Below are 12254 nucleotides of genomic sequence, written 5' to 3'. Positions count from 1 at the left end.
GAAAGAAGCCCTTGGCCCATCTAGCTCAGTCTTGAGCGGTTCCCCAGGATTTCCGGGGGATCTCTCCCAGCCCTACCTGGAGATGCTGGGGATAGAACCTGGGACCTTTGCATGCAAGGCAGATGCCCTTCCACTGAGCGGCAGCCTCTTCCTCGCAGGCAAAGACTCCAGGGGTAGCCAGCGTGGTGCCCTCCAGATGCTGGACTACAACTCCCATCATCCCCAGCCAACATGGCCAGTGGCAAGTGCAGCAATATCTGGAGAGCCCCACGTGGACCTGTTGCATGTGCAGTCCCCTAAATGAGAGCCCGGGGCCAAGGACAAACTTCCCCCTGGAGCACGTTTCCTTGCCTCTGCTGAAGGCAAGCACTCTCTTTCCTCACCCCCCCCCCTTTTGCTCTGCAGTTTCTGTTTGAGAATGTGAAGTTCCGGCAGCTACAGAAGGAGAAGTTCCAGATCACAAACAACGGGCAGGTCACCCTCCACTTCTCCTTTATCCCCAAGCTCAGTGACAGCCAGTATTGGAAGCCATGACTTTGCGCTGAGCCCTGCGAGGGATACTTGGAGCCCAGTGCGTCTCTCTCTGGAATCAGAGAACTGTAGAGTTGGAAAGGGACCCCAAGGGTCATCTAGGGAAGGCCTTCCTTTTCTCCTCCTCTTCCCAACCCTCCTCCCTCAAACCTTGGGAGTTTGGTAGAGCAGGGGAGGCTTAACATTTGTGGGCTGCATTGCCCCATGCTCAAGCCTCCAAGGGCCACACGTCAAAGCAGCTGAGCCCAAAGTGTAAAAGTGTGTGTGACCAGCTTTAAACAAACACACACACAAAAAAATTAATTGAAGCCAAACAATGCTGGAGGTTCCCAAAACACCTTTTGGCGTCACAGAGAACCAGTGAGAGCAGTCCGTCCAAAAATTACTTTTTTAAAACAATGCGTATTTTTATGTTGTGGAGGCACAACAATATCTTGGGGATCATATAGAACTAGCCAAACTTTTAAAAACTCAATGAAATGTAAACTAAAAAAGAAAGTTACATTGGGGGCGCAAAAATCCTTTCCCTTTTTATATTCTTTTGTTAGGATCACTTTCTCTCACCCCCCAGTATCCTGTCACCATCTTCTGTGCAGCTGCTGCTTTGGAGGACTAGAGAGGAAAGTGGGGTGGGGGTGGGAACTGAGTCGCTTCTTTTCCTAATTCTTGAAGTTTTTCTCTTCCCTAGTCTCAATGTGGCCCTTGTAGAACTCGGCAGAGGAGAACGGAGACGAAACCAGAATTTGTCAGCACTGCTTGTAACTGATTTTGCGCTGCTTGACTCTGGGTCCGCTTGCGATTGGCAGCACGGGAGGCAGAAAGCCCAGTCTCATGATGCAGGCGCCAGCCCCCTCTGGCCCCAAGAGCCAGTTTTCTCCTTGTCTCTGTGCTCAGCAACTGCTGCACAGGCTATGCCCCTCTGGCTTACTCTTACTGGCATTTGGGAAGCGGTAGTGGCTGCTTTGGGGTGGCTCAGGGAAATGTCACTCCTCTCGAAATCAGATCGACTTGGGTGTATTATCCTAGCCACAAGAAGACAGTGGTGACTGTCAATTTGGACAGCTGTAGACATTTAGAATCATGGAGGATATGTTTATCAGTGGCTATTTCTTGCCACTATTATCACAAACCACATGCTTTTGATTACCAGTTTCTGGGGAACATGATGGACAGAGTGCTCTTGTCCCCGTGTCCCTATGGACTCCCAAGGGCATGTGGTTGGCCATTGTGGGAACAAAATGCTGATCTAACCCAGCAAGGCTCCTGTGTTCTTTAGCATGCACCAGCTACTCTTGCACTAAGACTCTGATACAGTATGTGTCATTCCCCACACCAATACTCTCTCTCTCTCTCTCTCTCTCTCTCTCTCTCTCTCTCTCTCCAGAGGCGGGGAGTATTGGCGGCGGGGATGAACTGGGTCCTAATCAACAGCTGCCCTGGGGATGAGGGGATCAAATTCTCCATCCTTGCCAACTCCTTTTAGTGATGGGCTGCTTGCCACTGCTGTGCTCCTAAAGCTCTCTTGCTCCCCCCTCCTCTCTTTCTCTTTCCCTTGAATGTGGGAGCTGGAGATAGAACTAACCACCCTGAACATTTCTGGAGAGGAAGATGGGAAGGAGGCAGGAGGCATGGTTCACCAGCTGCTGTGTGCTGCATTGCCCAGACAAAGTCGTGGGCTGGGGCTCCAGCTGTTGCTCAGTTTCTACCACTGCCTCTGCAACGTGCTCTAGACAAGGGGTGGTGAACATGTGACCCCATCATCTCATCATGCTGGCTGGGGCTGCAGCCCATCAACCTATGAAGGCCCATCCATGTTCTGTTGCTGTTTTTCTTACTTATTTCCTGCCCTTCACCCTAAGGTCCCAGGGCAGGTTCCAGCAATTTAAATAAAATGTTAGCCAAACCACAGCTATGTCCACAGCTGCATATTCAGTAAGCTTTGGGGTGAACTGCACATCCGGAGTGGGAGGATTACGAGCTGCATATTAAGAGGGGGAGGGGGAGCTTGGATTTGGGGTGCGAGCAATTTGTTTTTTGTTTTCCCACTTGAGATGCTTGCTGTGGCTAGGGCCGGGCAATACGTCAATATAGATATATTTTCTTTTTTTTCTTTTTTAAATAATATTTATTGATTTTTCCAATAACATAACAACAAAACAAAACATATCCAAAAGAAAAAAGAGAATGGAAAATAGAAAGAAAAAAGAAAAAATACAAAAACCCATAAAAGAAAACCCTCTTCCCCACCCCCAACTCAAAAATTTCCAAAAAACAAAAACAAAAACACCCAAGCAAAACAAAGAAAAATTTCATTTTTCAAGTTCCTTCTTTTTTGACTTGCTTCCTCAGCCTCCTCCCACCTCCCTCTTTCTATACCAATTATTAATCCAGTCGGCAAATTCCATCCAGCTTTCACTGCTTTTTCACTTATTTACTTTTAACCCTTTTAACCTTATTTCTTCCCCAACATCTCCAAACAAATAAGCTTCAAAACAAGATATAAAACTATCCAATCCCCAATTTCCTAATTAACAAAAAAGATAATAATAGAAAAAGAAAAATAACATTAAATCTTCTGCTCTTAAACCCTGTAATAATATACCCTTATATCCTAATGTCTTATTTCCCTGGAACCAAATAAAGTCCTTCCATCATCCCCCCAAAATACTTATTCAATCCATGTTACATTAAATTTTACTTTAAAATTTCCAATTTATCCCACCATCTCTCCCCCCCGGTCGGGTACTGCCAGTCCTTTTTATGAATTTTAAAGTCTTTCCAGTCCACGAGATCAGTCATTTAACCAGGCTCTCTTATATCCGAGGCCCTCAAATCATCTTCCTGGCCTGTCTGCAAGATCTTTTTTGCGCCTAAAATTGTGTCCCAAAGCACTTTCCCCCCGGTGTCTCCTTTAACCTTCTTCAACAAGCTTGCCCAAACTCTGTAATTCCTCTTGTAAACCAAAAAATAGTCCAAAGCTTGTTCCACACTCTCTTTAAGATTGCTAAGGTTCACTGTTCCAAACTTTCTCATAGTGCCAACCTCCAAAATGTACCTTGTCAGACCTAAATCACTCAGTCCATATGTGACACTACTTTTCCGGATCTGTCCTTTAAACTCCTTGATCTCATAGTCCATTTTTTTGTCCATCAATTTGAGGCTCTGTTACTGTAACTTCCACAGAAGGTTTCTCTTGCAAGGACAGAGCCTGTTCTGTTTGTTCCATCTTCTTCTCCGATACCCATCCTTGCGAAATTAATTCCATTTCTTGAACCGGATCTGGTGATTTATTTCCTTTTTGAGCCAAAATGTATGCATTTTTCTTCAATTCAGAAATACCAAGTTCAAGAATAGTCAGGTTTTTTACAAATTGTTCAAACGGAGCTGTTATTTTTTCTGCCATGTTCCCAGGCTTGTTCTTCCAGTGTTATCTTACTGTCAAGGTCAGTTACTTGTCTTCAGTCTGCAGGATTGCAGCCTGTGTGAAAATTTCCATCAGAGAATGTAACAATGTAACAATCCCATATGCCTTTCTGCAACAGTCCACAACAATCTGTTACAGTTTCCTTTTAGTTGTTTTTCATCCACATTTCAGTTACAGTTATGGTTCAGCTCCCTTTTTCCTTTCCAAAAAAGAGAAGTTCATTTCTCCATTAATCCATTCCTTCTTGATAGTTATTTTCTAGTTGTAAAAACTCTCTCTTTATTATTTTTTTTTCTCCTTTTGACAGCCCGGTCCCGGGCTCGAGACGGTAGTAAATTGAATCAAATTTCACTGTCCTGCAGGGCTATAGTTTGTCAGAACAATCTCCCCCTCTTCCCCTGCTTCCGAGGGGGGGCTCAAAGGGCTTAGATGACAAATTTATTTCCTTGATAAAGCACTTTCCAAAGGCTCCAGTTCTATCACTTTTGCCTTAACCTTCTACAAAGTGGAAGGTGGGCTTCCTGTTTTAACCTTCCATACAGATGCCGAATTCCAATAATTTGTAATCCAATTTACGTTACTTACAAAGTTTCTTTATGTCCAAATGTCCACAGGAAAAGTTGGTGCTTCCTGACAACAGCTGTGCGGCTTCACTCCCCGAAAACAGCGATCGATTCGAAGTGCCGCGCCACTCACCCCACGTCGCTCCGGAGCCCCGAAACCGGGTCTCCCCGCGAGTAGGGGAGGCGCTGATGGCACGAGCTGAATCCCAAGCCCACAGTCTTCCTCCGACCGTGGTTTTTTTTGCGGGTCTCCGCCTCGCCGTGGCGGTCAGACCCTTCTTTTCGGAGAGCGGTCTCCTCCGAGACGGAGGAAATCCGCCATTGCCCGGCGCGCCAACCCGGAAGCTCCCCCCCCGGCACTAATATATAGATATATTTTCAAATCAGCTTGAACTCTAGATAGTGAGACTGGTTTCATAATTTCTGACCTGGCAATATATTGCGAATCATGATGTGTGTGTGTACTATGGAAAAAAACACCATGTGGGGGGAAACTGTGAAGCCAGACAATGCTTCTCGAGATTCCTGCAGCCCCTGTGGACTCTGCCGGTTCAGCTTTCCCCTGCCCTCCTGTAGGGGGCAGCAGAAATCACAATGCGGGGGAAACCGTGAAGACAGCCAATGCCTCTACATAAAGGTAAAGGTACCCCTGCCCGTACGGGCCAGTCTTGACAGACTCTAGGGTTGTGCACCCATCTCACTCAAAGAGGCCGGGGGCCAGCGCTGTCCGGAGACACTTCCGGGTCACGTGGCCAGCGTGACATCACTGCTCTGGTGAGCCAGAGCCGCACACGGAAACGCCGTTTACCTTCCCGCTAGTAAGCGGTCCCTATTTATCTACTTGCACCCGGGAGTGCTTTCGAACTGCTAGGTTGGCAGGCGCTGGGACCGAACAACGGGAGCGCACCCCGCCGCGGGGATTCGAACCGTCGACCTTTTGATCGGCAAGCCCTAGGCGCTGAGGCTTTTACCCACAGCGCCACCCGCATCCCATGCCTCTACATAGCTCCATCTTATTTCAGACATCGTGATATATTGGTGTATTGCAATGTTTAGCTAGTGCTATAGCACAGTGTTGAAAGCCAGCTATCGCCCAGCCCTACCTAGTTGTGGCCTCAGAGGGCAAGACTTGTCAACCCAGCTGGAGCAAGGAAAGAATGCATACAGGCACAAATTCTGTCAGGCTCTCATGCCAGTCCCGCTTGTCATTGGACCTCCAGGAGAAGCAGTTTCTGGATATCGTACCCCAGGATGGTGATGACTCCGCTGAGCGGCCAAGGAGATCTGGCTTTTGGTGGACCACCTCTTCAAGAATGCCTGCCACCAGGTGAGCTGAGGGGGACGGTACCATTGAAAGGATGGGTGTGGGCTGGAATCCAGTACCAGTTTTGGGGTGTGCAGGTTCCAAACGTCCCAATTTATTTATATCTTAGCTACCGACTCGCTCTTACAAACTCCTGCTGTGAGTATAGTGCCACCTTGGTGAAGCGGCAGCGGGTGGGACATCCAGCATACGCTATTCCTTAGAGCGGCTCAGAAGAACCCAAGTGTTCCCAACCATTGTATGTCTCTCCCTAGCAAAGCGGCTCTCTGAGACTGGCCACTAGAAGAAGCGGGGAATGATTTCACTATCCCATTGCCCCAAATCAGGAGAAGGGTAGTTGGAATGCTACTATGGAAAGCAGGCGGGATACAATTCTCAGCCCTTGTGCCAGCTCTCTTGGTGATGGGCTTCTCTCCATTGTGGCATTCCTCGACCTCACATTATGCACCCCAGGGCTGGATTGTTCTTCATGCTATCCAGGATGTACCTCATCCCTTCCGAATGCATGGGTGATACTCTGCTTCAGGAGGAGCTCTTCCAGACCCCGGGGACGCAGGACGAGCTGCAGGAGAGAACTGAGTGCCTGGACACCAGCATTCCCGAGACGATCCATATCCTCTTTGGGGGACATTGTTGGGGAGCAGGGCTGCTTGGTGGTTTTCTTTCGCTCTTGGCTGGAGTGGACCTCACTTTTATATACCTGGTGGCTTAGGTTCCTAGGCCACCCCATCCTTAAGGCTCTGGGACACAGCACAATCAAATGCCCACAGTCAAGTCCAGTCATGCATCCAAACAGCTTCACAGCTTTAACCCCCATTTGAAAACATCAGCCTGGCTAGATAGAGCAGAGGTGGGGAATCTTGACAGGCCCGCAGGCCCCACATCTAGCATCATACGTGGTGTTTGGATTGAAAGCATGCCTGCAGAAGGACATTTCCTCGGCAGATCAGCTTTGCAGGCAGCTTCGTCAAGAGGGGAGGTGTGGGATAATTACAGTGGGGTGGCTCAGTTGGAAGAGCGTGACACTCTTAATCTCAGGGCTGCGGGTTCAAAATGTGGGGTAATAAGCAAAGGATTTTAGGTATACTAAAAACAACAAGACCACCCATAAAATGTATGCTATTGACATGCCAAAATGAGAGAAAATTAGTTGGAGGGAGGCAAGGGATGGGGCCACGGACCCCTGATTGGGAATAACGGAACTAGATGGTCCTCGGTGTCCCTTCCAACTCCACAATTCTATGATCCTGTGTCTTAAACACAAATCTTGAGGAATAGTGTGTGTGTGTTTCTGTTTGAACTTTCCCAGCCTTTGCTTTATTCTGATTTGCCCTTGCGTCCCTACTCCCCACGTGTAGAATAGCTATACCTTTGGATTTTCCTGGATATTCAAGCGTTTCCCGCATGGACACTTGTTTCCAACGGCCAAATCCCGGCGGATGGCAACCCTACCCACTTGTGCCAGATTGCCTGGCATACATCACAAGCATCTAGTCACATAGATTCTCCAGAATCCCGGAGCTAGCCCACCTGACGGGAAGAGTCCGCGACCAGAAGGAGGAGGAGTACCAGGAAGAATGGACAAAATGCAAGGATTATTTAGCGAAATATGTCAAGATAACCTAACTGGAAAAGCTTGCAAATATGAGATAGGCATAGGATTTAAATATGTAAGGATAGGAATTAAGATGTTTCAAGCTAGATTAGAAAGAATGAAAGATGTGAAGTGATCAAGTTATCAAGGCAGACAGCTTGATGAAATCTTGGTGCCCTTTCTTACAAAATGCTAACAGGGACAATGGCACCAGTTGCCCTCTGGACTCACAGGGTGCAGCTGATTTTGGAGCCATCAATTGGACACATTTGGAATGGCCCTTGAGAAAGGATGGTCTGCCTATTGTCAGCAGCTTACCACCTTGTTGTTTGTTAAAAACTTGAATAAAAAGCATGCATAAAATAAAATAGGAAAAATGAAATTTTGCTGGCTTCTTGAGAAAAGAATAATGCCTCATTATTTGTATCTCCTTTTAAATGTTGTTTCTCTTCTCTTTGTAATGAGTTTTACTGGGTCTGTGGTCATTTTAAGTTGCTTACTGTCAGGGGTTCAGGAGCAGAGGCACAGGAGAGGGAGGAAATGGAGAGCGAGGGGGAGGAGTCCGAAGGAAATGTCAGCGATGACAGCAATCCGAGGTCTCTGAGTCTCTCCAGTGAGTCGGAGGATTCACAGAAAGGGGCCCCCATAGTCAGGGCAAGAGGAGTGCCCAGGGGGACACCTCGGGAAGAAGGGGCCAGAGGGGACTCAGAGAGCAGCAGCTGGAAATCAGGACCAGCGTCCCCCCCAGAGTGCAGTAGGGGGGAGGAGTCCCAGGCATCGGGATCAGGTGGCGCGCGGGCAGCGGGAGAACATGAGGCAGGAGTGACCACACCCCCGTCAGGGAGCGAGGAAACGGTCATCAGGAAAGTTAAACGCACGCGCGCGCCAAGTTCAAATGTACAGGAGGGCGGCACGGTGGGCAGCCCGGGTAGGGAGCCAGGTCCTAAAGCCCGCCGAAGAGAGTGGGAGGAGTCAGAGGGGTCAACGTCTGCGTCGGAAGAGTCCAGGAGGGAGGAGACCCCGGGGGGTAGTAGGACCCAGAGGAAGAAAGAGAGAAGGAAGAGGTGGAGTAAGATTAGAGTCTTAAACTGGTGTACAGGGGGCGGAGACTCAGACGGAGCTTCGCCGGTCTAAACTCCAGACGTAGAGCTGGGACGCTGAGGCTTGGAAATGGAAACTATTCTTCAATAAAGACTTTGATACTTTACTACCGGCTAGCGTTGGTCCTTTGTGAGCTGGGACCAGGAGCCAGCTCTGACAGTAAGCTCCGTCTCATAAAGTTTTGGCACCAAGAACCTCGCCACGTGAGTCGACGCAGCGAGGGCAGAGGAGGGGTGCTTCCAGAGCTCACAAAACTCAGGCAAGATGACTACGGAAGAGCAACTAGCAGCCCTACAAGAAGCTGTGACACAACTCAGCACGGAGGTACTTGCATCCAGGAAAAGGGAGGAGGAAATGGTTAACGCCTGCCGGGATCTCCAAGTCAGGTTGGACGTGCTTTCTAAACAGGGGCAACCGGGACCCAAAGCAGAGGGCATTGGCTTGGGGAGAAGGGGAGGCAGTCTGGTATCTCATTTCGACGGGAGTTTACAGCAGTACCCCAACTTCAGAGCAGACCTGCTGTTTGCGCTGGATCTGCTAGGAAAAGACTTTAGAGATGAGAGAGAGAAAGTGGGGTTTATCTTGTCCCATTTGCATGGGGAGGCCAAAACGTGGCTGAGAAATTTATGGAGAGATAATGATCCGGCGCTCCAAGATGCGAAGGCTTTCATTAAAGCAATGGATTCGTGTTTTTTATCAAAGATAGACATCGACATTGCCAGAAGAGACATACACGGACTTAAACAAGGCAAAGCCAGTGTGCGGCAGTACCATGCACGCTTTTTTGGCTTAGTTCATGCACTGGGATGGGAGAAGGATTCCGCTCCAGTGAGAGACCTCTTTTGGGAAGGTCTGAATGCAGATGTAAAAGCTGAGATTGCAAGGGGGGAGAGACCACAGAGCACTCAGCAGGTGGTCCAGAGGGCGTTAGAGGTTGGAGTGCGCCTGGAGGAACGTCCTTGGAACAGAGAAGAAGGACGTTGGGGAAGGGCGCCAGCCAGAGCACCTCCCTTCTCTCCCAAAGAAGCAGCGCGTGCGCACTCCACACCCTCGCAGGGAGGGGGAGAAGAACCGATGGAGATCGGAGGTGCCAGGGCTCAGTCAGCTACCAGAGCCCTAACCCCGGGAGCAGTCAAAACGAAGCCTCCTAGAGGGAACAGGAAGTGCTACATCTGCGACAGTGCTCAGCACATGGCGAAAGAGTGTCCCCAGAGGCTCCACAAGCACACTGCAGCCTCGGCAACAGTCACAGAAGCAACTCAACAGAGAACACCGCAACAGTTAAACGACGGAGTCTGGCTGGAGGAAGAGGCACTGGGGTCCAGCCAGACAAGTCAATGAAGCAATCCCCAGCAATTTTGCAGCCCACAGACCCCCTCCCACCCAAACCAGTGGTGCAGCTTACAGCGTCTCTCCAACTGCCCAATGGACGCACTCTGGAAGTGCCGATCACCATTGACTCCGGCAGCAACGCCGACTTTATAGGACTGGATTTCATTCAGCAGCACAATATACCACTACTACCAGCCACGCTGCCCCTGAAAGTTGTCACAGTGGATGGCAGAGACTTGTTAGGGGGGCAGGTGGTGCAACAAACGCAGCCAATGGTGATGCGGATTGGAAATCACCAAGAAGTCATCAGCTTCAATGTCACCCACCTGTCAGACACGCCGGTAGTCTTGGGCATGAGTTGGCTGCACAGGCACAGCCCAGCGCTGGCGTGGTACCAGCGCCAACTTTTACCGCAAGTTCATCAAGGGGTTCGCGATGCAGACAGCGGCCATTACCGACACGCTCAGCTCCAAGAAGAAGAAATTCATCTGGACGGAGCAAGCGGAGCAGTCCTTCCAGAACCTTAAGCGTCTCTTCTCGTCAGAAGAGCAGCTCCTACATGTGAATCCCGGCAGACCGATGAGAGTTGAAACGGACGCCTCAGACAGAGCCGTGGGCGCAGTACTGTTGCAGCAGGACCCGCATGGGGATTGGAGACCGTGTGCCTTCTACTCTAGGAAGCTCAGCAAGTCAGAGCAGAACTATACCATCTGGGACAGGGAGTTGCTGGCTATTCATGCAGCATTCAAGGCGTGGCGGCACTTCCTCATCGGAGCCAAACACACAGTGCAGGTTCGCACGGATCATAAGAACCTGGAGTACTGGCGCACGGCAAGGTTCCTGAACCAGCGGCACATCAGATGGGCGGAGTTCTTTGCGGATTTCGACTTCAGGATAGAGTACATCCCAGGCGACAACAACATCATGGCAGATGCACTGTCCAGAAAGCCGCAATACCTCGAAGAGGCGGCGCCAGCAGCGGCCAAGCACATTTTTGCGCCGAAAGCGTGGGCGTGCGCTTCAGCAACCGTGGATCTGGATGCGGTCCGTCGAGCACTGCAGGAGGACCCCTTCGCACAAGCCAAGATGGAGGAGGTGCACAAGGGCACGGTGAAGGACGACGAGTTCCAAATACGGGACGGATTGCTCATCCGCAGAGGGGCACTCTATGTACCGGGAGACGACCTCCGTGCGAAAGTACTGCAGCAGTTGCACGACGCACCCACCGCCGGGCACTTTGGCAAGGAGAAGACGGCAGAATTAGTTGCCAGAGATTTTTGGTGGCCCAAGATGAGGGGGGAAGTCGCGGAGTACGTCTCGAGGTGCGACACCTGCCAAAGGGCCAAGTCAGTGCACAAACCTCCGGCGGGACTGCTCGAACCGCTGCAGACACCGAGCGAACCGTGGGAGAGGGTGGCCCTGGACTTTGTCACGGATTTACCCAGCTCGAGGGGTAAAACGGCAGTGCTAGTGGTGGTGGACATGTTCACCAAAATGGCCCACTTCATTCCATGCGCGAAGGTGGCCACGGCGGAACAGACCGCCAAACTGTTCATAGACCACGTCTTCAGGGTGCACGGTCTGCCACGGTCTATCTTGTCCGACAGGGGGCGGCAGTTCATTTCAAACTTCTGGCAGAAGCTGATGGGTTTCCTGAACGTCAAGATCAACCTAGCGTCGGCGAGACACCCGCAGACCAACGGACAAGCGGAGCGCGTCAACGCCATCATGCAGCAGTACCTGAGATGCTATGCAAATCAGCAGCCGGCAACATGGGTGGACTACCTGCCGCTCGCTGAGTTCGCCTACAACAACACGAAGCACGTGTCCACGGGGGTGACGCCGTTCTTCGCCAACAACGGGAGGCATCCCAGAACCTTCCCAGGATTAGAGAGACTGGGGGAGGGGGAGCCACAGGCAGCGGAAGTTTTAGCGGCAGAATTGCAGGAGGTTCACGAACAGCTTAGGAGGCAGTTAGAGCTTGCAAAGCACGCATACAAACTGCAGGCTGACAAGCACAGAAGGGTCGGGGAGGACATACAGGTGGGAGACTGGGTGTGGTTAGCGGCCCACGCAGTGCCGACCAGATCATTAGCGAAGAAGAAACTCGGACATAAGCAGCTAGGACCTTACCAAGTGGAGGCACAGATCAATCCAGTGGCCTTCCGGTTGACACTTCCGGAGGGATCCAGAATGCACCCAGTATTCCATAGGTCGGTGCTCACGCCCTACAAAGCACCTCACCGATTTCAGGCGCAGGGCACGGCACCACACCCGTATAGGGAGACCCCCCCAAGGAGGGAGTCGCCAAGAGGGGAGCCCATCAACCAGGTCACAGAGATTTTAGACTCGAGATGGGGGGAAGAGGGAGTAGAATATTTTCTC

At 50.5% G+C, this 12254-nt stretch overlaps 1 protein-coding gene across 1 annotated transcript in view; it reads left to right on the top strand.

The window, feature by feature from the left end:
• Positions 1-6554, top strand: part of LOC310668769 (inositol polyphosphate 5-phosphatase OCRL-like) — a gene marked incomplete at both ends in the record, with an annotated part of 229188 nt that extends 222634 nt beyond the window's left edge. The window contains 5 exon segments of the mRNA XM_083422100.1: positions 406-531; positions 535-599; positions 5095-5155; positions 5739-5845; positions 6323-6554. Coding sequence (XP_083278226.1) covers positions 406-531; positions 535-599; positions 5095-5155; positions 5739-5845; positions 6323-6554 — 591 coding nt within the window.
• Between the last annotated feature and the right edge of the window lie 5700 nt (positions 6555-12254).

This window comes from Podarcis tiliguerta (assembly GCF_965153285.1).
Source record: "Podarcis tiliguerta genome assembly, chromosome: W".
In the NCBI taxonomy this organism is placed as follows: Eukaryota; Metazoa; Chordata; class Lepidosauria; order Squamata; family Lacertidae; genus Podarcis; species Podarcis tiliguerta.
This window is presented reverse-complemented; position numbering and strand designations above follow the sequence as displayed.